This window comes from Corvus kubaryi, unplaced genomic scaffold (genome assembly GCF_017639235.1).
Source record: "Corvus kubaryi isolate FWS band 111438036 unplaced genomic scaffold, C.kubaryi_AGA036_p1.0 37353, whole genome shotgun sequence".
Taxonomy (NCBI): Eukaryota; Metazoa; Chordata; class Aves; order Passeriformes; family Corvidae; genus Corvus; species Corvus kubaryi.
The window spans coordinates 3,432,240-3,458,665 of record NW_024581115.1 but is presented as its reverse complement, the minus strand read 5'-3'; the positions used below and the strand labels follow the sequence as shown (position 1 = coordinate 3,458,665).

Genomic DNA, 26,426 nt, shown 5'->3' with positions numbered 1-26,426 from the left:
AGCTCAAGCAGGGACAAATCTGGGTATTTTGTTAATAGCAACTAAAAACAACACATTACTGATAGAGACTGTAAACGACACAAAGTTTGGGGCAGAGTGCAATGTAAAGAGAAAAGACCACTGTCACAGAACAATATGGATTGCTTGGGCAATATGCAAAAACATGTATCTGAACAGGCACAAATCTAAGGCTGTGTATTTAGGTGCAAAAATGAAGGCTGGAGTTACAGGACGAGGACTCTCAGAAAGCAGTAACTGCAGACTATCAGCTGAATAAAGCCTGGCCTTTTAAAGCAGTGGCTAAAAGATCTAATGGGATCCTTTGTTGCACAAACAAGGGAACACAGAGCAGAAAGTCCAAATTATTCTGAAATTTATCAAAAGCACAGCTATTACTGGAATATTTTGTGGGTTTTGAGATTCATAACCCTACAGCAATCCTGAAACAGTGGAGAAAGCTAAGAGGAACACCAAGAGAAAGATTAGAGGTTTGGAAAATATGTTTATAGTGCCTCAAGGTGCTTAAACTGTTAACCAGAGATGGTAAAAGGGAATGTGAGTAGTCACAACAGACCAGAATTTTGATTGACGTGCTCTTTGCTCTTAAATCTAGGAGACAAAAGATGTAAATGTTCCAAAGGCTGGAAATCAGATACTGCAAAAATTCCCACTAATGCAGAATACCCATTTTTAACAGTGAAGGTAAATAGTTACTGAGACAACCTATGAAAGGCAGTACATGTTTTCAAACCGACAGCAAATTCCTTTCTAAAAGGAATGTTGCTGCAGTCCAACTGTAGTAATGCAGCTTGAGGCAGGGGCTTGTTTAGGGGGGCACTGGTTTGTGTCCTTTCAACCAGGCACAAAGGTCACCTCCAGCCTTGAAAAATTGGGAATCCATCAGCTTGAACATGATAGGAAGGGGAAGAAGGTGGAGAAGTGGCCAAGTCGCCACCAAGTAGGCCAAGTGATTGGAGAGGAAAAGGGTCTTACCTGCTACATTTTGAACAGAGAAGAGAGAAGGAAGGAGGGAAATAGAGAGGCCAAGTGACTGCCCTGGTCAGGGGGTGAGTGACCAAGGCACATCACAACAGCTGTTCTGCAGCAGCAAGGATGGAGGATCATGTCTGAGATGCCACAGAAAGAGCTGGCTGGAGAGACAGGGTTGCCTGGACAAGAAAAATGAGAAGAGAGGAAAGAACAAAAGGAAGGTGCAAGTATGAGTGACAGGGCAAATGGGAATGTTGAGAATGATGAAGCAAGGAGGCCAAGGAGCTCTGGCTTTTCCCAGCTGAATAGCAAATTGTGAAGGGAAAGAGGGAGGCTTCAAAAGTACAAACCAAGTGATGCTGAGAATGGGTAGGAAAGGCAAAGTGGAGAAAACACTGAGAAGAGATTCTAAAGGTGCAAATGCTACGATGGGATGTAACGTGTCCTTCCTCCCAGGACACAGGCAGCTTAGTCATGTACAACTAGAGGGAAAATAGAAAACACAGATCCAGGGCCACAGAGGCCAAGGAAGGACAAGGAGGAGGGAGAAACTCTGTCCAAGTAACAGAAATCAGCACAGAAGACAAACATAGCTCAGTGCATCTCATCAGCACTGCCACCAGGACAGAAGAAGGGACACCTCACAGTGCATCCAACTCAGGATCACACCCCATCAGACCACCAAACTCCACTCCCCAAACCAGCACAACCACCAGAAACTGCTCTTACTCCCTGACCTACTCAAAGGCCATGCCTGCAAACAAAGCCCCAGAGTCTCAGGAAAGGACTGTTCAGCCCACAGAACACTGCAGAGGATATGATGTATCACATTCCTTCTCAGTGGCTACGCGTTGCCCAGATATAGCCACCACAGGGCATTTATCTCCCTGTTGACCCCTGTGACAAATGATATTTATCTGACAGAAAGCACATGTCTTGAAGAGTTTTATGGAATCACAAGAGCTTCCTATCACCTTGGGATATCCGTAGAGAGGTTGAAAAAATTAAAGCATCTGTTCAAGAAGTAATGTTGTACTCCAGGGAGAGGGAACAGCTGGGACAAAGATATAACAAGGTTTTATAATTATGAAGACACATCTGCTAAATTCAGTGTGGTCACTTCACAGAGCCTTTTCATCTCCTGCCCTTGTCTCTGCAATGTGGGAGAAACCTACCAGTGAGGTGGATGAGGCCTTGCTCATCTGGGCCAAGACTCTGGCTTCTCCAAAGGCTGTAGCAAGAATCCACAAGACAGGAAAGAGCAATGGAAGGATGGGTAAGACACCATTCACCTGAAAAAAACAATCTGTGATCACCAACAAGCACAGAGAGACAACAAGAAGCAGAATCTCCCACGTGACATCTTTTCCACCACAGTGAAAGGATAAGGATAAAAGGCCAGGGCAGGAAGGAAGGGGACTGGAAGCAGTGCCAAACAGTGCACACCTTAGGGGGGTTCACTGAAGGAGGCCAGGAATCAATCACACCAACTTGCAGCTGTTTTTCCTGCTGAATTTGGTGTAAAACTCTAATGAGTTTAAAGGCAAAGGATATCATATATATAGATATAGATAAATAGATACAGATAATCACATACATGGCAAATGAGAGAGCAAAACACTTAAAGGGAAGTCTATAAGGAATGGCCAGGGAAGTTCTGTTGTCCTCCTCCACTGAATGCTCCTGGACCCAGCATGCTTCCAGATCCAGGATGCTGCCATAGGATGCTGTCACAGGATGAATTAGGTCACTGAGGGAGGGAATCCATCTTGGTGGTGCTCTGGGGAGGAGGTGTAGTGAAGCTCAGAGCTCTCCTTTACCTGCAGCTGAAGAAGAGTGTACTGCCAGGAAGCAATTCCAGGAGCTTGGAAAATGAAGCGCACGGCGTTGGTTATCAGGAATCCAGCCTGCAATTCAGAGATGACACTGTCACCTGACTACCTGCACTTGCATGGAAGGGGTTTTCAGTGCCTTGTAACATTCTCAGGCCTGGGAAAGTATGAAAAATGTATTTATGATCTGCTGCTGCAGTTCCTCCCTCCACTCTCACGGCTACGTGGCTCAGCATCTCTGAACTGCCCAAGGTACACACAGAGTCAGCTGCATGAGTGAGCCTGGCCACAACTTCCTGTTGATGGCAGCAAATTTTTCACCTTTATTGACAACACATGGCTATTCTCAAGGACAAAGGCTTGGAATGAGACCCACCAGCACGATAGGGACGGCATATTTCAGCATCACTGACTGTACAGTGAACCTCTCATTATCCAGGGCTGTCACAGGCCGTGACAGAGCCATTTCCAGGCACCACCTAAAAAACAGAAAACAGCTTGAAATTTCAGCAACTAAGACCCTAACCCTTCACTTTCCTTGGATATAAACCTCCTAGCAGACCTGATTAGAACACTGTGCTCAGCCTATGCTATGAGGGATGGCTGTCAAAAGAGAAGCCAACATCCACAATAAGAGTGTGGCACTTGCCATGGTACATTTTCAGTGTTGTCAAGCAAACTCCTCAGGACCCCTCACCTGCTTAACAGGAAGGCACCAACAAGGACATAGACAGCTGGGCAGGCACTGTGCCCTGCATTTAACCCACCTGACATTATCAATTATTGGGGTCTTCAACACACGGAAGAGACGATAGAGCTGAGGGTTCTGAGGTCCCTTCTTCACTTCTCCCCTTGGGGAGGGCGGGGGTGAGAAGGGTGGAAATAGATCTCCAGGCTCCAGAACTATGTGCTCATCATCCTAGAGAAAAGGTCAGAGGCTTGTGTTCAAGCACATCCGGTTATTTCATGAGAATTGGCATTTGGAGTGAAATCAAACCCACCAAAGGTACATTTCAAGCTTTAAACTTTTTCCAACCTTCTTCAAACAGTAAAATCTTTGTATAGATCTTGTAAGTGATTAGTTAATTTACTTCTACCCCAGGTATTTTATATTACCTTCTTTTATAATAAATCAGTAGTAAGGAGAAGGTCAAAGCAGACAAACTTTATTTCTGCACATAAAAAGCAGGATAACGGATGGGGTTTGTATGTCATATTATCCTACTGGATAGATTCACTCCACTTATATTTAGCAGCACATTACATTTTCCCCTTGACCTGGGAGAGGAGGAAACACAGTGCTTTTGTATAACATTAGTGTCTCCTGTCCAGTGGGTTTGGGAGTTCATGGAGAAGATGCAGCCTGGCTAACTATGAGCCATCCTTGACTGAACTGGAATTTCAAGCTATTTTCAAGGTCAGAAGAAACCAAATACTCCCATAACCTGTACTCTGGGAATTAAGAGTATTACCAAGAAAAACCTGGGAAATATATTGTTACAGGCCAGGGAAATTAGACAAGCAAGTTACCTTAATCCCTCTCAGAGAAGCAAATGACTCCTGGCCTGGCCTCAAAGCAACAACATCTCCTTCTACCAAGAGGCTCACGGGCAGGTTGACAAGATGCCCATCCCTGTAGGCCCAGTGAAGGGACCAGGATGGGGCATAAGGCATGTGAAGGTCAGGGTACATGGAATCTGACCATTTCACCTCTTTGCCAAGTGTATCTGAAAGCACAAAGTGTGAAAGAATGAAGTGGCAGCAATTCTGGATTTTACATCCTGCAGTGGGCTATAGGTCCCCCAGTGCTAAGCTCAGCCCATTCCCATGATCTTTTATCATCTCTCTCTTCCTCTGTGATGGCTTTTCCCTTCTTTCTCCACCCAGTATTGGCAACTAAACAGTCAATTAAAACCCTGTACAACAGAAAAGCTAAAGGCTGTCCTTGAAACTGCCCCACTGGAATGAACTGCCCCCTCAGGTCCCAAAGCGCCCGTTGAGACGATGCTCATGCACAGCAATTTATTTCCTTCTGCTCTGTGTTGTGGTACAACCCCATGTGTTCTCCCCCCATCATCTGCTCAAGGCAGATATTTTTATAAGGATGTTAGGATTCGAATTACTCCAAAGCACAGCCATAACAGACGCCCACCTGGTAGCACACAGCTTGGAAGCACATGGCCACATGACAGCTCAAAATAATTATTTTACAGGACAGGCATGAGGAGAACACACTTCCCACAGCCTGTTTCCGTGCAACACAGGGGAAGGTTAGCAAGCTTAATTAGGAATGCATGTGATCAGGTTTGGGGAAAGATTCAATGGGAGGAAAACAAAGTGCAAACGGGACAGATGAAGGCGACCTCACCGTTTATCTTATCAACGATGGTTTGAAGCCTCCTCTCCACCTCTCTGCACTTCAGCCTCTCTTGACGCCCGATCATGAGGAGATCCAAGAGGAGCAGGAGGAAGAGTGCCAGTGCATTGACTATCTCAGCACCTTGGCTTCACACAGCAAAACAGGAGGAAGCAGAAAGCAGATGAGGTTTGAGTAAACGAGCAGAATACACTGCCAGACACCCACAGAGATAAACACACAACTGCCTGGTTGTTTATTCCCACATCTCACAGATTTATGGCTCAAAAAGAAATGCATGATCACACTTCTTCTTTAGGATAATGACACCAGAGAGGTCTGAAAGGACCCATCTCAATTAAGAAATACTTTACAAATACGGTCAAGGCATGTATGGCACAGTAACTTCTCTCATCAGCCACTAAATTCTCTGGTTTCAAAATACTTCCTAACTATTATAATGCCCTAGGAGTTTTAAAGATCTAGGAATGCTGTAGAAAAAAAACCCCTCAGTCTCTCCATAGGACACTCCCTGGGTCTATTAGAAGCAAAATTAAGCTGGCTGAAGTTCTGTGGAAGGGATTGATAGGGAATTACCAGTGTGAGTATGCTGATATCAAGACATCCAGACAGAATGAGGGACAACACTTACGTCAACCATATACAGTACTAAGATGATACAAAACTAGCAGCTTGCTTCAGTTAAGCAGCACAGGAAGCTTTGCTCACCTCCCCTGTGGCTGGCTCCCATAGCAGCACAGCAGCAACAGCACTGCCAGCAGCATCAGAGACGCACCAGGCCAGTGGAAACAGGAGCAGCGGTTACCATGGTACAGAAAACTGCTCCTCCACACCTCCTGCAAAGGGAGAGCAGCAGACAGTCAGCACTCATGGAACACAGAGCCAGACGTTTGGAAAAGCAGAGTGAGAAAGGGTGAAGGCAGCAGCTGGTGCTCCAGGGAGAACAGAACTTTGCCAAACCCCTGAACATGACACAGAGCATCCCAGATCCATTGTGTGAATCCTACAGCACCAGTGGATGCTCAGCTGGTGAGTCTGAGTGAACACTCTGCTTTTCTCTTGATTGGAAGAATGAAAAGGCTTCTGTGCCAGGCTGTCCCATTGTCACTGACCAACCAAGGAACACTTTTAAGCACTGTGCATAAACACTGGCACTTTGTATTCAACACACACGCCAGGCAAACACGGTGGACAAGGGGAGACTGTTAAGCTTCACAGCTCTTTATCTCCACCTGTGATGGACCCTCTAAGCTCACTGCCCTTGGTGGCTCTTGAAGTCCTTAGATCCTTCACATGGCAAGAGGCATCTTCCCAAAACTCTGGCATCCAGGAGAGAAGTGCTGACAGAAGCACACCCTTAGACAGATTCCTTGCTTTGTTCCCAAGGACTTTAGCAGTTCTACACCTGGACACTCTGCAGCTGCACTCTGGAGGGGAACACAGCCAACTTCTGTTTAACCCTCATCTTTACTTTGAGAAGGGGAGACCGAGTGCCCAACTTGTGCTGTTTGGTGCCTCACCTTCCACGAAGTCCCTTTTTTCCGTTCCTTCTGATGCCCCTCCAGCAGTGCTGACAATTGGTCTCTCAGGATCGTGAGGGCTTTCTTTGTGGTAAGGCCCAAACTTGAGGTCATCTCATCCTGAGGTGCCAGAAAAATAAACTGGTTAGTGCTTCCCTATTTTCCTTTTAGGCTTTCTCCTGGTGGCTGACAGAGCAGCTGACGGTGAATGCCCTGTACTCAGCAGCAGCAGCCTGATTCTCCGTTTTCCTGAAATCATCTTCCCTCCTGTGAACTTTAGACTGCTGGCTGGAATTAGAGCACTTAGACAGTATCAGGTAAACAAACCAGTCCTGACTGTGCTGATAAATACTTTATCAAAGAACAATACTAAGTAATTTCTGTGAAACAAGATCTAATCGGTAGAGGCTGAGGACAATACAAACAGAGGTTAGGCAGGCTTGAACTGGTGTCAGCTTGTAGAGAGAACAGAACACAGTTATGGTAGAATTTTAATGATACAGGATGAATTTGCTAACAATACTAACAACTAAGTAGTAGAATATCAGCAATTCAAAACAAGAGTGGTCCAATTTCCACAGCTGCCCACTACAGATTTTTATTTGTGAGCCAGGCCTCTTTGGCTACTTTGATGCAGAAGCTCCCAGATTTAAGTGCTAGGCTGTGGGTCAGTTCAGGACCAGACATGACCCCGCCATCAACTCCTCCTTTTACAAGAGCAAACACCGGAGTTTTAAGTGCTGAGCTGCAAGAGAGATATCTGGACTTGCAGGAAGCACAGAGTTCACAGCACCTCTCCCTCAGCACTCAGTAAAGAGGCAGCAGTCCCAAAGGACACATCCCAGGAGTGTGTCATATGGAAAACACCACCATAAGATGCTGATAACAACAAAGTGGGGTAAACACTCGCCTTTCTGGGTCAGGAGCATGAGCACTTTCCTTTCTTTCAAATCACAGATTGCAGTGAGGTACTGTGGGCACCATATCACTGACAGCAAATCAACAGGGAACAGCACGTTGGTGTCCATGAGAGGGCTGCAGCAGGGAACTGGTAAATAAAAGTTCTCATGGGCATTTCATGTTTCAATACAAACACATTGAGCATGTACAGCACATAGTGTATCCTGCATGTTGGAAATGTTCAGGTGTGTCATACTGTGCACAGAATACAGAACTACTGAATGCAAACCAGCAGGAAGTTTGTCCCTCCTGTCCCCACCAGTGTGATACAGCCCAGAGCTCAGGCAGGAGCTGCAGCTCTTCCTGCTCTTGTAGCTCTTCCCAGCCCTGCCAAACCCACCATGCTCTCAAACCGCAGCAGTTCTGCTCCTCAGGAGCTGCTTGCACACACCCAGCTCTGCAAGTGCAGCTTGGCTCTGATCTTTTCTTCCTGTTCCTTAACTGCATGGTTTCGTGATGAACATTTACTGGAAACTAATCTTGGACTTCAGACTCATTTGCACTGATGGTCCAATCCAAAACTGTAAAGCAGTGTTGAGGAATAGCACAAAAATTCTCTTTAAAATACCATCTACCACACACACACACTCTCCCCACCTATCAGGGACAACCTGAAACAGCAAATTCTGTCCAGGCAGAGTCCAGCAATGCTGCTTTAGCTGCACTTTTACAGAACTAAAAATAATCCTGCTGCAGTTCTCATTCTCTGTGTCAGTTTTAGGAATAGAGGAAGCAGTTCTGTGTTGTTCTTGGAAGCAGCCCAGGTAACATCAGCACAGGACTAAACGTAGGAGTCTCTCAAAGACTCCCAGAGGAGAAGATGGCAGTGGAGCTGGCACCAGCCATGCTGCTGCACCATGGAGTGCTGGAAACAACAGTGTCTGAGAACAACACCAAGCAAGGAACAATCAGGCTTCTCTCTCTTGTCTGGCTGCTGCCTGTTTGGGGCAGAGCAAGGCACCCACAGAAATATAAATCCTCTCCAACATGGGGAAAGCAGACAGATAAATAAAACACACAGAACAGAAGGCAGAAAAAATAAGAGGGATTTGAACTGAAAAGCAAAGTCTGCTTAGCCACTGAGCTGGTTCCAATGGCCACATCAGAAGCTACAGAAGAAATGAGAGGAAAGCTGCACTTAATGCCAACCTCTACTACAGCCATACAGTGCCTGGAAAGAGAAACTGCCACAGCACAGCAGGCAGCAAGCACAAAAAGGCAGCAAATCCAGAGGTAATCAAAAAAGGTTCCTGAAACACCTGCACACCTGCTCCAGACTTTACACAGGAGTTACTGGTTTGGCACAGTGTCAGTCAAGATAAGGGCAGCCACAAAGAATGTGGCTGTAGCAAGTGACAAAGGACAAGTGCAGTGTGGCAGGGCTGGGGAAGAGGAAGGGCAGGAAGGGCAGGAATTGTTAAACACCCATCCTGACACTCAGAACATGGAGTATTTGGCAAAGGAGGCAGAGCCAGTCTGGTAAACAAACACTCTAATACTGTGAGTGAGGACTGCTGGGGGCACTCGGGTAACTTGCTGTGGGTGAGCATCAAGGGCAAGAGCCTGGGACCCAAGTGAAAGGGACAGGCAAGAAGAGCCACCCTGAGCTCCCAGCAAGGGGCAGCTCCAAGTTTTCACAACAAGAGCTGCCCTGCTAAGTCATCAACTGCTAATGAGGCATTTTTCAAATGCCCTGAAGTAAACCTTTGTATATGGCAAACCCAGGCGCTCTGAAACTGTCCCAGAGGGATCTTTCCAGCCTTTCATCAGCTGCAAGTGCTCTTCCTGCCACAAACCAGGAAGTGAGCACCCCAGGGTGAAGAAGCCATTCACAGGAGGTGTCAGTTCATTAATAAAAAAACCTCAACAATCACATCTTTGCTTTGGAAAGTTACATTCAAAGAGAAATCTGCAAATTTTCCGGTCCAAACAGAAACAGCAAGATACCTTCCCACCCAGCTGCCTTAGCATAGCGTTTCCTGTAAAGAACAACAAAGAAAGAGCAGACAGTAAATTCCAGGTTACAGTGAAAACAAACCCCTGATGGGTATCAGGAGGCATTTTAAAAGGCTGTACTTTCCTTTTGCCTGGGCCTAAAGGCAAAAAGTCCTAAGGAGAAAATGAGCAGTTGCTTCCTCCTTTGCCCCGGAGAGCACAGGAACCTCTAAGTGCACTTAGGGCTCCTCTGGAGCTGACCCCTGCCCTGGCCATCCCAGCCTCAGTGTGATGAGAGAGGCTGGAGCCAGGTAAAAATGGGATGATTGCATCCTTCTGCTTTGGGATGATACCAGGGCTCTCAGGAGTTGTGATCTGTGGGATGGCTGTTAAGGAAAAAACAGCGCAGGACATTTCCTTTGAGAGTGTGATTTTATTTTCTAGAGGCAATGAATGTGCTGAGGTGTGGACTGGATGGAAACATGAAAAGATGTGTGAATTTCTCCACTCATAGTAAATATTCTACATGTTAAATTACTGCTTAGCCTGAAAACATTAGGGAAAGGGAACCTGACAGAGATCTTGCAAATGCCCAGGTTTAGGAGCTGGTTTGGCTCTTCAGGAAGGAAACAAGAAGCAGCTCAGAGGCAGGAGATGAGGAATCACAGAATCTGTAGGCTTTTCTTTGCCTTGTCCTTTCAGCTGAGCCTCCATAGTCTGACAGGGGTAAATCAGTTGTCAAATACCGAGGAGTTTGTTTAAATCCATAGCCTTGTCTGGCTCATGGCAAATAGGTTCTCTTCGCCTTCCTCAGGGGTTGCAGGAGCATTTTCAGGCTGATAGGTAGGAAAAGTGTGGTTATTTTCTGATTTTTCCTCCCACAACGTGAAGTTGTTCCCGAGCAACACCACCCCCCCATGTCTGCTTCCTGCAGCCCACCTTCATCCTCACACAAATTCACCACTGAGCTCTCTTCCTAAAATTCCCATCTTGTTCTTTTACACATAGAACTGCTTAAGATTACCTTAAAAGTTTATCAGCTATCTCACATTCTCTGCTATCTGATGAAAGACAGAGGTCTTGCAGCTTCCTTCCAGAGGAACAAAGAAGTAGAGCCCAGAATGTGTACAGAGAAATGGACACAAAATACTAGTATATTTAAGTCCTCTTATATTTTCCCACAGCCATTACACATCCATAGTAGCATATTTATTTGTTGTACCAGTAAATGTTGATATAATATGTGCCAAATATTTTTTTTAATAATACTGGAACACAAATATGTTCCTTGCTTTCCAGAGCAAAGTGGGTTGAATCATCCTCCATCCTCTGTGGATTCAGTCTCTTGCAGAATAAGGGCTTCTCACCAAGATTGCTGTATACTTGAATGTAACTGCCTTTACAAAGACTGTTTAAACAAGTAAGTGAACAGAATGCAAAATATTTGCTACAAGTTTCAATTCTCATAGATTGCAGATCCACCCCTCTGATTGAGAGTGGTGGAAAACCCCTGCAAGGCAGTTGTCAGACTGTTTCCCTCTTTCCAGGCTGCACTCACTAGGTTCCTTTTATAACACCTCTACTCAATTGCTTTTCAGATCTGAACAGTTGGAGGTGGGAAACTGGGCAGCAGAATGTTCTTCCTTTTTCTGAGAGCTATTTTGCATTCCTTAGCAGAAAAAGAAGGCAGTTTTTAATTTAACAATGACACTTTGCAGGCGAATAATCTACTACAGGGATTACACCTCCTGAAATGTAAGCATTATTCACAGGTTCAAAAACACACAATAAGGAGTAACTCCACCAAATACATTTGCATTTATTACTGTAAGTCCAATTCTTATTTAGGATAAGTCACAATATGACACGAAGTCGGGTTTTTGGGTCTGATCAGAGAGGATGACAGACATCAAATACATGACAGCACACAATTTCTTGGGGTAGCATTTCATACAGCAGCCTAGTGCTAGAGAGGGATTTATTCTTGTTCTACAGCAAATCACACATCAGGATGCTACAGCTCCTGTACACCTGCAGCTGCTGATTTAGTGCTTGGACTGCCTGAAATGGCTCATCCCTGCTTCAGAGTGACACAGATGGAACCAGCAGAGCCAATGCATCAGTCCCTCTGGGCACAAATTTCCCTTTATTACCCCATCCTTGGTCCCAATCTTGCTTTCTGTCCTTCTTGGTGCTCTCTTGGCTACTTTTCCTAAGAGATCAGATCCCTGAGTCCAAGCAAGAACGCTTCTCTAGTGACCCAGGCTACATCAATCATCCCCCCTGACACATTCCTACTCCATGGGATGAACTTTTGATTAAGATTCTGGACTGTCAGGACAGCTGGATTCTCTAATTCATTCTGTCACTGGTTTCTGCATGACAGTGGGAAAATCAGATACTCCTCTGTGCCTTAGTTTCTCATTCTGTGATGGGGCTACCAACTCCCCACCAACTGTTGTAATTGTGAAGGTTATAACATTCACCAGCCCACCTGAACACCACTGGAAAGCTCAGGAAAAATAAATGTATGTTGATATCTGCACAAATCAGGCAGCTCCACCAAGCAGACCATGGCTCTGTGGGGACCACTGCCTTTAAACCTGGACATGCTGGGAAAAGCACCAGAAGGCACAAGGAACACAGCTATTGAACTTGGTTTGAATGCACCTGACATGAGCTTGGCAGCCACAGCTTAGCTGTTGGTGGTCTCAAATCAGGTGAAACAAGCCAAGTCTTCAGCACAGCAGTGCCCAAGTTAATGGACAGAGCAATAGGCAGCAACTATCTCCTTCCCCCTCCCTGTGCAGCCCAGGATGAAAGGCAGCCCAGACCTCCCGCTGCCCCCAGACAAAAGAGCCCCCCAGTTGGGTAACTGGGTGCCTGCAGGGGCTCCAGTGTGGATGCTCTGAGGCTCCCCACAGCTTGTGACTAACAGGGCCTGCAGATTCCCCCTGCAAAGAGACAGAGCTGCAGGAGCACTGAGCTCTGAGATGTGGCCAAAGCAGCGCTCGCCAGCCTGAATCACTGCTGCACTTTTCTGTGCACAGGGTCCATTTTAATCCACTCAACAACATCCACATTTTATGCTCTCCATAAAGCATGGAGTAAGATGCCAACAGGCACAATCAACCTTTCTACAGAGGTAATGCAAAGCCCAGCACTTTACTTCTCTCCAGTAGCAGCCCAGCAGCAAAGAAAGAGGCAGCTGCTCCCCAGGAAACAGCCCAGTTTGGAATTGTACGTTCCTCAGTCCGTCCCTTCAGTCCTGTTTGCAGCAGCAAATCCCCAACCATAGTTACCTGTCCCACCAGGCTGCAGGATCAGGCAGGGTCTATGCAGCACTTTGAAGCACTACACAATTATTAAGCTTTAATCACTGTAATTTAGCCAGTTGCATTACTCCTCCAAGTTCAGAGAGCAGTTAGGGGTCTGTATTTATCCTGGCTTCAACATGCAGCAGTGCTTTATGCCAGTGCAGAGATCCCTCCAGGGAATGCTAATCCCCTCCCAGAGGCCAGCAATGCTCAGAAATCCACAGAACTTCAGCACATCTTTCATCCCCTTGAGAGCTTCCTTCCCATCCCCACTTCTTCAGCTGAAGACTTTGGGGACTAAAATGATGATCCAGCCTGGCAGTCGCACTGCTGGATGGATCCCACAGGGATAAGGAGGTTCAACAGTTACAGATCAAAGCCTATAGAAGCAACTGACAAATTTAAGCTGTGAGGCAGAGGGGCAGCAAAGCAGGAGTCAGAACCTAAATTCCCGTGTGGATCTTCCTGTTGGTCCTGGGGTTAAAACTGCAGTTTGTTTAAAACAGTTTCTTTTCCCCATCACTGCCAACAAGAAGCTATTCCCTAGCAAAAATCATCACTCCCTGTTTCATGTCCTGCCATAACCTCCTTCCCCAAAACCTCAAAGCTCTTCATGCCCCATCACATCAGGCAGGATGCAGGCTGGGGAGGGAGACAGGGAAAGCCATTTTGAAATTAAATGTTAAGGGAGAGGAACTTACTTTGCGACATTTGCCTTGGTGGGGGATCCAGAGATCAGCCTGTTTGAAGAGCATCTGGGCTAAATTCCTGCACCACTTCCCCAGCAACTTGCACTGCTGCTGCTCTCCAAAAATGAGAGAGCAAAGAGGGAGAGCAAGACTGTGCAGAGCCCAGCGCCGCAGAGAATGAGACAGAAGCAGCAGAGTGAAGCACCAGTCTGCTGATTAATTCAGCCTGTTTCCAGTCACGCTGCAGATCCAGCAAGGAGGCGGCGGATAGGGGTGGGGGATGAGGGAGGATGAGGGATGGAAAGAGGGGGAGAAAAAAGCAGAGAGAGAAGAAAGTTTGCCCAGGATAGCACCAGATGTCTGTGAGAATGGTTCATTCATCAGATGGAGCCGACACAGTGAGGATCCCTGGGCTCCCTGCCTGCAGAGCTGCATATGCATGCACAGGAAGGAATGATGCTGACAGACAGGGGTCTGTGCAAAAGCAGATGGCAAATTAGGTAGGACAAAGTGCTATAAAATACAGTACAGGGGAAAGAACACCTGAATAGGCATGGAAAATGACTAAATTGAAACCAAGAGACCCTGGAATACTAACTGCTCCACAGATGACTCCGCAGCTTTGGATTCAAGCTCAATCAAAAATAGAAGTATTTGCTATTTAAACAAGTTGAGATGGTTACAGGTCCCATCTGAAGTGTTCCCTCCCTTTTCTCCTGTTGACAAAGAATGCAGCAAAAGCCCCTCTCCGCAGCCCATATTCATCCTGAACCACACAATCTGCACTAAAAGGTGCACATAAACTCACCATAACCATGCCTGGGGCTCCACATTTACCTGGGCATGGCAAAGGAGTAGTGTAGATAGGGAAGGGCTGGGTAGAACAACAACAAGGGGATAAAAAGGTGAAGAAGGAATGAGCCTTCTCTCTCATTCTCATCTTTTACAGGAATGTTTCCTTCTCATTGCTATGTGAGTTTTTACATAGCTCCTGCTTCAGTGCCGTCCTAATTCTGTCTGGGGCTTCCTAGTTCTGCAGAGCAATCACTAGAACAACTGCTTTCATTCCACACAGAAAGGGGTAAAGAACTGGCCCAGCCAAGCACCACCTCAATAGCTTGCCAAGGATTATAGCTAGCTGGTACCAAACAGGACAGGCACTGCAAAGGCTTCCAGTCTCAGCATATTTTGCAGCTCTGAAGACCATGTACAGGTGTCAGGACTCACCAAACCTGCCTGGACAAGCTCTTCACTTCCTTTCTTTTCCTGAGGTTCAAATGCCTCAATAGACACAGCCCATATTCTCTGTTTTAAGCCTGAAGGGCAGAGGTTAAGTGGCCTCAATAATCACAACAAACCCAACACAGGGTCTGGTTATCACCTGTGTGTTGGCACTGAGTTACACATGGATGTGTAATCTCACAAAGCTCTTAGAGCCAAAGCGAAGGGAAGCAGACACTTTGTATTTATTTCATGTAACTTCGGGAGAAAGCAGAAAAGAGAGAGAGGCAAAACATCCTTTATCCTTCTGCAGGGCATTTTGTTTCCTAGACAACAATTTTAAACTGCAGAAAACAAAAAAATGTCCTAATGGCACAATTTTCCTTCCTGCCTGCTAAGGAACTACTCACCTGCTCCTTTCAACACAAAGAAAAAAGGAGAGAAAAAAGAAAAGATCAACAACAAGATGGGGTGAGAGTGGATAAACCTTCACACAACATACTTGTAAGACCCCTTCTTTATCACAGTGCTTGCTGATTTGTTTCCCATGGCTTTGTACCTTTTGGAGACTCGAATGAAAGTGAATAAAACAACTTGCTTGTGCAATCCCAGGAACAATTCTTGTGCTTCATGCAGCTAGAGGTCCCAACCTCAAAACCTCCAGCTTTGGTCATGGACACAAATGGAATTGGATCAAATTGCTTCTTCTTGTTTACCCCACTGCTGAGAAACCTTGCTCTAAAGTGTTGTGTAGGGCAGTAACTTGTACTATGTAGCTTCCTTCTGATATCAACTGGTATCAGAAATTGCATCTGGAAATGCATTTGTGCATTAAATAATAGAATGAAAGAGCAGAAGACAAAAACTTGGGATCTGAAGATAAAACTGGGAGTTGAAATAAAAGGCTGAGTACAAAGGCAGGGACTGACCTATACAAAATCTGCAGCACAGATGAGAGACGCCTGTGGAAAAAGGATCGGTCTTTGAAAAGGCCCTTGGAAGAAGAGCTGAGCTTTTAGAGAACAGCAGGGAATAAAATCAGAGACACAGTCACTGGCAGGATGAGAAGTGGCAAAGGACTTGGGCTACTTTTCAGTCCAAAGGTAGGACTGTAGCTCTTGTTAGGCAACCTGGAACAAGGACCAACAGTGCTGGAGCACAGCACAGGCTCCCTGAATACGTTTCCAGGCTCTGGCCAGGAGGCACGATGCTGTATCCAGGCTGCAGCAATTACACTGGGACAATACAGCTCAGTTGTTATGGGTAACTGAGCAATGGATGATGTCAATAATTTTTATTAGTTGTGTGGCTGCAAATCCAGCCTACGTCTAACGCAACGCAAACTCAGGAACCTCCCACTGTCCTGGGGCAATCAGTGCTGCTCTCTCAGTATGGGCTCAGTGGTCTTGGAGCAGAGATTCTGGTACCTGTCACAAGGATTAAATTCACTTCAGAAATACATAGAAAATTAAAAAGTCAGAGAAAGAGGAGAAAGAACAAGATATCAGCACATTTAATTTAAGAAGGTTTTGGCTCTGGTCCTAAAATACTCTCTGCCTTTCTCTGTGCTGTCTGGTTTCTGGCAAAAACTGGAAGGAAGCCTGCATTACACCTGACAAACTCTGATCCTCAGCCATTCCTGACAAGGGAACTTATTAGCCAACTGGAGCCAGAGGACAAGTCTCTCATCTGAGTGACAGATGTCTGTGCTGCAGCAGTGCTCTGAGCACATCTCCTGCTCCAGGAGTGCTAACTCTCCATCACACATGTATATTGAAGAGATTGCTTTCAACCAGATTTGGGACTGATGTTTTCACGTGGGTTCATTTTATTTTTAGCGTTTTAAAATAAACCTAGCACATTGAATTTACTGCTGAGGTTACAAAGCAGGTTAATTTGTTCCTTTATCAGTGTATATGAGTCCAAGTTCTTCACTTTAGGAAGATGGATTCCACCTTAAAGGGGGTGAAACAAGGATCTACAGTATTTTAAAAAACCAAAAAGGAGCAAACCCCTTAGCACCAAACAATAATTACAGAATGGTTTTGATTGGAAGGCACCTTAAAGATCCTCTAGTTTCAAGTCCCCTGCCATGGGGTTGCTAACAGGAATAAAATCATTGTCTTTCCTCAGAATCCAATCAAAATTAGTTGCAAAATGCAGCTCTATGTACCTATGATTTTTTTTAATTCCTATTGAAAAGATTGTGGTGATCTCTTGCCTTCATTTTTAACTCCCATTCAGAAAGGAAGGAGAAAAAATTTCAGGAAGTCAGGAGAGGAGGTTAGGGCTTGAGAACACCATGACTCCCCCTGTAACCTCCTTGTCAGGACACTTTCCTAATAGGCCTTTTAAAGGTCTATTACAATAGCATCCATGCTGCTGCCTGTCCAGCAATTTGATATGATCTTCCTGCTTTGTACAGTGGAGAATGTCATATGAGAAAGATGAACCAAAGATAGTGACCTACAGTGAAAGTGCCCCCACTATGCCCTGCTCTCTGTGGTGCTTTCAGATCCTACACAGAACACACCCCTGCACAGAGTGGTAAGTGCATCATCTCTTAAAATGATCAATACCAGATTAGCCCATGATGTCATTAACAAGAGAATAAGCAGATAATTGTCCTCATCGGAATGTTAACTCCATGGTAATAAAGCAGTTTGATATAAAGTAACATAGGTCAAACATGTCCTCTGAGCACTCCAGCACCAAGAGGTTCGGGCAGGAGTGAGCCCAGGCTTTCCTGGCCTAGCACAGCTCAGAGCAGAAACCCAGCAAAGAAGCAGTTAAGTAAGCAAGTGCCACAGCTGATGTGAAAAACTGACCTTTAAAAGTCACTTACACTGCTGTAGTATCTTTTAGAGCTGATCTGAGTCTAGGTGAGTCCCTAACAGGTACTTTGCGCTAATGAACAAAACCACTTCTCACTGCTGCAAACAAAACAGCAAGGAAGGGATGCATGGAGAAAACAGAGACAGCCAACAGAGGAAAGCTCACAGTGTGGTGGGGAAAGGGACACCAGAGGGAAAAGCCAAGAGTGCTCTCTCACCAGAGCTGGCTGAGACCCCAAGTTACCACCAGCAAAACTGGACTCAGATGATTTATTTAAAAAATCTTCCCAGTGAATTCAGCCTCTCAAGTAAAGCAGAGTTGAGTGTCCATGGGAATGGAGCCCCAGCTTAGAGCTTGAGAGACACAGCAGATGTGACACTGGACACCCCACCTGTGCTGTTCCACCATGGTTGCCTCAGTCCCAGCCTGCAAACGATTTCCCTGCTGATACAGGGATGTGAAGGTGACAGAACTCTCAACTTCTATACTAACCATGGATTATACCACTACATCATAATGCCACCTGGTGAATCTTGACCCAAAATAATAAAGACATTTAAAAGGACTCAACATTTAAGTTGGGTGTGACTATTATCAGCCAACCTACCTGACACTTCTCCTTGAGGTCCATGGCTGTGCAGTTCTGTAAGCATGTCCAGCAAAAGGGGACTGCTCCTCAGGGGAGAATGTCTCCTAGGTAGAGAAGAGCTTGGCTACATTTACCACATCACCATCTGTAGAAACAGAAAGGGAAGCAGTCAAGTCTCCCACATCACTTCCTTTAGGATAAAGAAAGTGATGAAATTCACAAAATTCAAATTACAGAATTGGTATTTAAAAGAAGGAGAACTAGAGAGATGAAAGTCCTCCTAAATAGTACGTCAACCCACCCTGTAACTCGGAAGTTAAGCCAGCTTAACTCTCCCCAAAATCTGGCATCCATAGATGAATTAAGTTCCCTGCAGTGCAGAGTAAGAGTATTATCATAGTCCTGACAGGCTTTTGGGCAAGCCTCCAAAAACAGGCTGATAAAGCCTGGATTCCACCAGGTGTTGGAGCAAGCTGTCACCCACTGCTATTTGTCTTGTTATTATCTTATCTATCAGAAGCTTTGTCTTATCTATCTTATCTATCAGAATCTTATCTATCAGAAGCTTTGTCCAGCTATTCTCTAATGGAGCCAGCAGTGATTCTTCCATTTGCTGAACGTCACATCCAACCTTAGACAAGGTGCTGGGCTGAGCATGGATCTGATAACCAGTAAGTAGGCCGGAAGTCCTAAAAACAATTCCAGATGACCTCAGATCTAGGCCTTTTCTCTTTTTAGCAAAACTGGGACTCTAACAGAATTGAGGTAGTGCGCAGCTCTGGAATTCACATCCTTCTTCTAGCTAACCCTCCTCTACCTCCCATGGCACAAATTTGTTCTCCTTTCATAAAATGTCTTTTCTGATTAAAACAAAGGATCTGTGTCCATTGCTCCAGAGGACTCTCTTACATATAAACACAACATGATCCTGTAAGATTATGCTATGATTGTCTTGGGAAACTCTTTCTGTTGGTTAGTAATTCTTGGTTCTATCTTTTAATACCACACAGTAGCTCAGGGCTTGGACATATCCTTCTCCTAAATCCAAATAAACAAGGAAGCAGCTAGATATGCAAATCAACCCAAACCACCCACACATCTCCTAGATACAAAGAGACTGGCCTTTGTCAGCTGGGATTTACTACCCTGGTTTATACAACAGTGCCTTCTTCAAAGAAGGATTGTGGAGAGCCCATCCTTGCGGCAGTCACCTACAGCACTGCTCTGACAATGCTGCACAATTTCAAGGAAAACAAAAGGCATCCAAAGCTTACTCAGAAAGCCACTCTGTCCCACTCTGAAGAGTTAGATTTCAGTATTTCCTCTCCTGCAGGCAATCCTGCACCTGCATTCTGGGGGGGGAAGCAGCAGGCATTCAATATTCAGAGTGATGGTTATCAAAGACCTGCCTGCAGAACCACAACCAGCACCTGCAAGTGCCATTTTTTGGCTGCCGGGCTGGTTGGCATGAGCCACCAGTCTGGACTCTGCCCTATTTTTCTGTTCTGCGACCCTTTCAATGTGCACACAACGAGGGAATAAAGTTATTTTCAGTCACTTCATATCCCTGCCAGGCCAATTAGCAACTGCAAAGAGAAGATCAAAGTTACTGGAGTAAAGCTGACAAAGAGCTCCCAGCAAAGGGCTGGGAGTGGGAAGGAGGAAAAAGTACTTTTGTGTGTTTGCACACAGCAGTTTAGAGCCTTAGTATCTTGCCTTTAATTTGAGAACGACTTCAGTATAAGGGAAGGCAAGACAAGACGATTTTAAGGAGAAAATGGTCACTAACAATAAAAGGACTAAGATAAACCCATGATTTTTCTTTTTAGTCCCCTCTGAGAGAAGATTTGTTAGTTGATCTACTGAAAGACTTACACACCGTGCTCTCACTTGTTCAAACAAAACTAAGAGCCTGAATTTCTCTCTGGTTCTGGATTTCAAAAGCATCCAGCAGGAGTGGGTGGCTCTGGCTGGAGGGCAGGGGGATGAGCTGGGCAGGAGGCAGGATTTCTGCACTGCCCTCAGTGACATTCTGGTTCTGGCAGCAAACTGAAATGTGATCCCGAATGCAAAACACGCCATTCCTTAAAGTTCACAGCACATCATCTGCATGCTTAGGAACACACCCTGGAGTCCTTCAGTGCTAGGAAGCAGGAAACACGCCAAGGGTGTTAAAAATATAAAGGATTGTTTGGAAAGAGTGAATATTCCCTGTTTAGAGAAATTCAGAAGCTGTTATAATGGACAATATAATGAGCTTGTGAAAATAATCCGTGGTGCACAAAGCACTGCTTCATCATCATACATGTTCAGGGCTTCTCCAAAATTTGAACACACTGACCAACCCAGAAGCAGTTTAGTTTTTCTCACATCCCAAATTTAAGGTACCAGCAACGGTAGATTGTAGACATTTCACACACAGAAAGCAAGAAGGCAAGTCTTCCCTGTGCCAATCCAGACACACAGAACAAGGAGAACATTTAATTTTCCAACGTTTAAAAAAGGATTGTCATTTAGAACCAAAAAGTCCGAACACAGCTAGTCCCAGATAGGTTGGGATATCTTAGTTTTGGGTTAACTGAAGCCAATAGCAAAGACAGGCTAGGATGATGAACCAACCTCCCTCAATTTCTGCACCTGGACTGGCACTGGAGCCATAGAAGATGTGATTTGCATGCTTTCTTTTAAATGCAGAATTTCTCAAAACAAAACTGCAAGAATTTTGTCATTCCAACTAAACACCTCACATGCATTACAGAGATCTTGAAAACACTCAGGAAACAGCTCCACACACTGAGGCTGCAGCAATTTAATAAATTCTGGAGGCAGCCTGTAGATCTGCAGAGCTGTGCATCCACTCACTCCTGACCCTGCACTGTCCTTGTGTGCTCCCCTCCCAGATTCCTCTGTTTCAGGGACTCCTGCAATTTCCACCTCCAGACACGTCTCTGATCATCCCTACCCTGCTGCAGGGACTCTCCACACTCTGGACTCACCCTAGTTTTGTGCACTGCTATTCCACACTGGAATATCTGCTTCCTTCTGCCCTCCCTGTTCTTATCTCTCTTCTGTCTGCCCAGGCAATTAGTCACGTCGACATGTTACACTCTGCAGGACAGAAATGAAGTGGGGCTGCTTTGCTGGGACATGTTGGAGGGTGTTAAATATTCAGCCACAGACTATCAGAGATGCTTGAAGCTGTGGCTGCACTAATCAGACGCCACGTGCTCCCAGTGCAGCCAGTTTACCCCTTCCACTTTCCTACACTCCATTCTCCTCAGCATTTTCAAGCCTAGAGCAGTTTGTGAAACTTGGGAATGGCTGGATGTGGTGTTCAAGTGTCATCATGTTGCATTCAGCCTGAGAAATATTTCCAAATCGTTGGGTAAGAGTGAAACCCAGGATAGGGTTCACCAAATAATCCAACACTAACAGCAAGCCAACTGTCTGGAAGCCCTGTATGCCAAAAACAGCCAATGGTTATCCCACAGCAGGGGGGAGAGGTCTGCAATCCACTTTAGAATATATCTATTTTATACAACTGAGTGAGTTTGGTGCCTGGGTTGCCATGTGTGACTGATATTCTTTTCAAATTGAAAAATACATCCATATCCCCCCTGCAACTTGTTTCTGTTTGGATATGCCCTGAGCAAAGAGCAAGTCTTGTAGCTTGATCTGAGTATCAACAAGTATTTGAAACATCCCTCTGGACAGCAGAACTTTGCAAGGGTCCTTTCACCCTTTTCTTTACCAGATCATCTCTTGAATAGCAATGTGTTATGCAGCCAGTGTATTTAAATAGGTAAAAAATACCATGGCTCAGATTTTCTTTTGAAATCCAAGGATTTCAAATCACTTAACCATCAGTGTGAGATAGCAGAGTTGAATTTTAATTAAAAACTATACAGCATGATATATTACTTACTGAATTTATAAAACAACTAGCAAACAGAAAGATCAGGTAATTATAGAACCTACAGACAGTTGGCAAGAAAAGTACGTTTCAGAAGCTGCTGTCTTTAGGGAGAAAAATAAATCAACCTAATGATACTATTTTCCCTAAAGTGTTCAATCACTGATGCTTTCATGTTATTTACTGAAAATTCCCAACACAGATTACTCTACGAAAAATGATGGGGAGCATGAACATTTCTCGCTGCCAAAAGTGAATTCCTCAAGAGCAGAAGCCTGATCTGTCACCAAGAATAGAAACACGGGGGAACAGATAATAACCAAAAAAAGCAGCTGCCTTGGAGAAAATGGCTTCGATTTGAGCTGATTGTTTTGATATCAGCAGAACCATACGGTCTTCCTACTCATGAGGAGCTGATGTCTGCCTGATAATTTGCAACATTTGCTGATACATGGCCTTCCAAAGGTGCATCAAGTGATACTGTCAATTGCTTTGAGACCCACCGAGAGCACGGAATAATTACAGCAAGGGAGCTGGCAGCCACGCTTCTTGGCTTCACTATCTGTCTGTGAAAAAGACTTGTCAGAATTTGGGCCAGCTAAACATTCTCTGCCTCAATAACCCCAGACTGTAGATAGGAATATGTGTATCTGCTTCAGAGGGAGACTGTGAAGTAAATTTATTAGTATCTGTAAAGTGAGATCCTCTGAAATACTGCTGTATATGTGCTAAGTATTATCAACTCAGTAACAGTCAAATATCTCATTTGAGCCTGGCTGTGAAGAATCAGGAGCTGATTTCACACAGGCTCTGCTTCCCTTCCTAAATGACAGGAATCAGAGAGAGGTCTATCTACACTGAATCACAAACAGGATTAAACTTGAAATGAAAACTTAAGAGTTTGTCTTCAACTGACAAGTGTCTCTTGGAGGTGAAACTACTTTTTGTTTAAACCTTACTTGCTGAGAGTTTTCTAATAAAAAATATCTGACTCTTTCCTTCTTTCTTCAGCACATTCAGGACTTGCACATTGGACTGTTACAAAAGAGAGACATTGCTCAAAACGAAACCTGAGCAACAAAGAGGGAGAAGGGGAGTAGGGAATGGCTTTGGCACACTTTTAAGAGTCAGACCTTTGGTTTACTTACAAGATAAGATTGATAAAACAAGATGTTCCACAAGTGAAAGAACACTTTTATTTTTGTTTTCATTTCATTCTGGTGAGCTGAGAAGCAATTATCAGAAGAAATATGATCAAAAGAATTATAAAGCTAGTTTAGTCTACCTTATTGTTTCCACAGGGGCTGATACTGTCTCAAATTAAGGTATTGTAAATCTGAAAAGTATTTGCTGTGTTCATTTTTCTTTACTTGGTTAAAAAGAAAAAAGAGTGTTTGGGAATTAAAGGATTGCTTTATTTTTTCTGCTTCAGGTACTGCCCGCCACAGAAAGACACAGCATGTACAGAGTCCGGATCAAAGTGAAATATGCAACAAAAGGCACAATTCTGAAAGGTGGAAGGGCCCTTCCACCTTCTGCAGAGAGATGAGACATTGTTGTGGCATGATGCCTCGAATAGAAATTTTTACAGCAAATCTATGGAAGAATTCACTGCAAAAGTGACAGCTGCCATTCATCATAATGATATTAGTTATTATGGTAACCAGGATTGTATAACTACCTCCATCTAAAAAGAAGTAATCCTGAAATGTTAGAAAACCACAGAAAGACAATGGCCCAAAATAAAATTTAAAAAGCTTGCACTGTAATTATAGAACCTTTTAGCAAATAATGTTTGCTGATATACACTGACTCAGAGACAAAAGTGCAGCTTTTCCTCTTAAATCTAGATTATAAATAAAGGTGTTGTATTCATAGTTTACAGTAAATCTAGGTAAAAAAGCATTCTTACACCAGTGTTTGCCATTTAGAGATATTCGATAAACATTGTGCCAATGGGAAGGTGTTCTCTGGGAGTTCCCCAGAGCAGACTCAGCAGCTGAAGGCCATTCAGACCAATCTCAAACACCCACTCCAAGCACAGCACAGCCCTTACCTAGAAAAGGCACTGAGCAGCTCACAGATTGTGTATTTTGCTATTCTCACAAGCCCCATGAAAGTTTTATGATGAACATGTGTAGGATGAGCCATGCCTAGAAATAGGGCAGTGAGCTGCCTCACTCTACTATGAAAGTAGAAAGGAAACCAGAGCTCTCTGCAGCTCCTGGAGAACTTCCCACCAGTCTTCACTCAAGAGTATTCCAGAGATCCAAACTGCCCTATTTAGTGTTCAAACAGTCCCATACATTATCACAGATGTGAATCCAACCAACCCAATGCAAACCCTGCTCCCACAGGTCCAAGTGCAGGACAATGCTGCCCAAGCCCAGGCAGGTCACTCTCTTTGGCCAACCCAACCAAAGGATTTGTCTTTTGGCCAACCCCCCATGGCCCCTGGCCCTGCTCCTGGCCAGTCCCAGCCAGCCACAGGGGGACAAAAACCCTCCCAACCCACACCTTCTCAGGGTTGTGTCTCTGCCTGGAGTAGGTTGGTCTCTTGAGTACTTGCAGTGGCTTCCAGCACCTAATTTGGGTAGGGCTCTGACAGATCAAGCTGTAAACAGAGCTGTAATGTGAAGATTAGAGGACAAAGGCTTGTTTTCTTGCTTCCACCTGTGGCACCAATAATAATTTGTTTGGTGACCAAGGCTAGAAGCACTAATATCTTAATCCTCTCATGACATAAAAAATGTTGGCAAGGTGTTTGTTTAAAAGGTCATGGTTAAAAAGAATATTATGTAAATTTTTTTCAATAAGCTTGAGTAAAAGATAGGAAATATAAACCACTTCTCAAAAGAACAAAACATATCTTGCATAAAACCAGCATGATGTAGCTAGTTCTACGTATGCCTATATTAGGCAGGCTTCTTGGGAAATAAATTTAGTTTGCTTGCTAGGGTATTTAAATTTTACTATATCTGAGCAACCCCTGTAGATTAATGCAGTACAGCAGCTGTTAAGTAACTGTTTATATAGAAACCTGCATTTCTAAGTAACCTCAGGTGTTTCATGGAGCTCGTGTACTACTATTCCATTGTGTCCCATTGTGTGTGAGCTGTCTGTTCAGCTAGGAAGTTTATTCTACAATTGTTGGGGAAAATTATAGGATTTTAGAGAAGCAGGCCTTAGTAGGTTCCTTTTCTGAGAAAACATGAACATATCTACGACTTGGCAGCTGCCTCAGGAAGATGGATGGGTGCTTATGCTCTCTGCTACTACCTTAGTAACTTCTAAGACTGGTAAGGCTAACTTAAGGAAATTCTTCCGAGGCACATGAGTTCCTATGAAAACTCAGTGAGTGTTAAATGTGTAACTAAAACACTCTCCACTCCTGTCTATGGGTTTTCTCTTCCTATCTTCTGGATAGATAGTATCATCTAAGACAAACTTCTTGTGCTTTATGTAATGGGATTTTTTAAAGGGATTTCTTAGGCTTTTCCTTATCAATAACGGCCTGTGTTACCCTGATAGGGGAAAGCTCCCAAACGGACAAACAGAAGGAACTGCATGGATCACAGCTTTTGAAAGTAGAACAGGTGGACGTCTGGGGCAAAACGAAGTGTGCCATGAACTTCTGCTGATCAGAACACTGCGATGACGTAGGCACAGGAGCGAAGCGATATGAAAGAACCGGCTGGAAAGGGTCTGGAAAAACTCCTAAAGGCCAGAATGTGGGACCAGACACCAAACCTTTACGCGGAGTATGACACTGCGGCTACCCGAAGCGCACCCTCGGCTGATGGGCACCCCCTGGCCTGGCTCCGAGCCCGGTGCCCCGGGGGATGCTCCGTGGCGCCGCGAGCCGGAGCCTGTCCCGCAGCTGTGGGAGAAGCCCCGCCAGTGCGCTGAGCCGCCAACACGTGTTTGGACCGCCTTTTGTGTGTCCTTTTCTAATTTCCTCTCCCTCCTAAGCCGCTGGCTAACGCTCCGGCGAACTGCGAGCAGCGGGGCTGCGGGACCGCCGCGGGCTCTGCCTCGGGCCTCCTCAGCCGAGGTGGGGACCCCCGGCCGCGCTCCCCGGCGGGCCACAGCCCGGCCCTGCCCCGCCGCCCGGCCCGTACTCACCCGCCGCGCCGGGAGCTGCCGGCGGGGCCGCTCGCCCGCCGCGCCGCCGGGGCCGCGCGACCGGGGGCCCAAAACACGACCAAAGAGAACAGACGCACAACCCGCGGCGGTCCCGCAGCCCCG

At 45.2% G+C, this 26,426-nt stretch overlaps 1 protein-coding gene across 5 annotated transcripts in view; it reads right to left on the bottom strand.

Annotated features, from left to right (window-relative positions):
* The window catches only part of TMEM94 (transmembrane protein 94), a 50,533-nt gene extending 24,176 nt beyond the window's left edge, over positions 1–26,357 (bottom strand). For 2 of the 5 annotated variants that reach the window (XM_042032529.1, XM_042032532.1), the window contains exons 1-9: positions 13,633–13,826; positions 6,720–6,839; positions 5,908–6,035; positions 5,191–5,327; positions 4,353–4,549; positions 3,590–3,741; positions 3,199–3,301; positions 2,811–2,897; positions 2,166–2,282 (exon numbers count right to left, since the gene is read on the bottom strand). In XM_042032529.1, coding sequence (XP_041888463.1) covers positions 2,166–2,282; positions 2,811–2,897; positions 3,199–3,301; positions 3,590–3,741; positions 4,353–4,549; positions 5,191–5,327; positions 5,908–6,035; positions 6,720–6,839; positions 13,633–13,686 — 1,095 coding nt within the window. In that variant the 5' untranslated portion in view covers positions 13,687–13,826. Of the gene's footprint in view, positions 1–2,165; positions 2,283–2,810; positions 2,898–3,198; positions 3,302–3,589; positions 3,742–4,352; positions 4,550–5,190; positions 5,328–5,907; positions 6,036–6,719; positions 6,840–8,019; positions 8,201–13,632; positions 13,827–18,283; positions 18,411–26,303 lie in introns of those variants that run through there. The other 3 variants (XM_042032531.1, XM_042032530.1, XM_042032533.1) reach the window with 3 other exon arrangements.
* Positions 26,358–26,426: the final 69 nt, after the last annotated feature.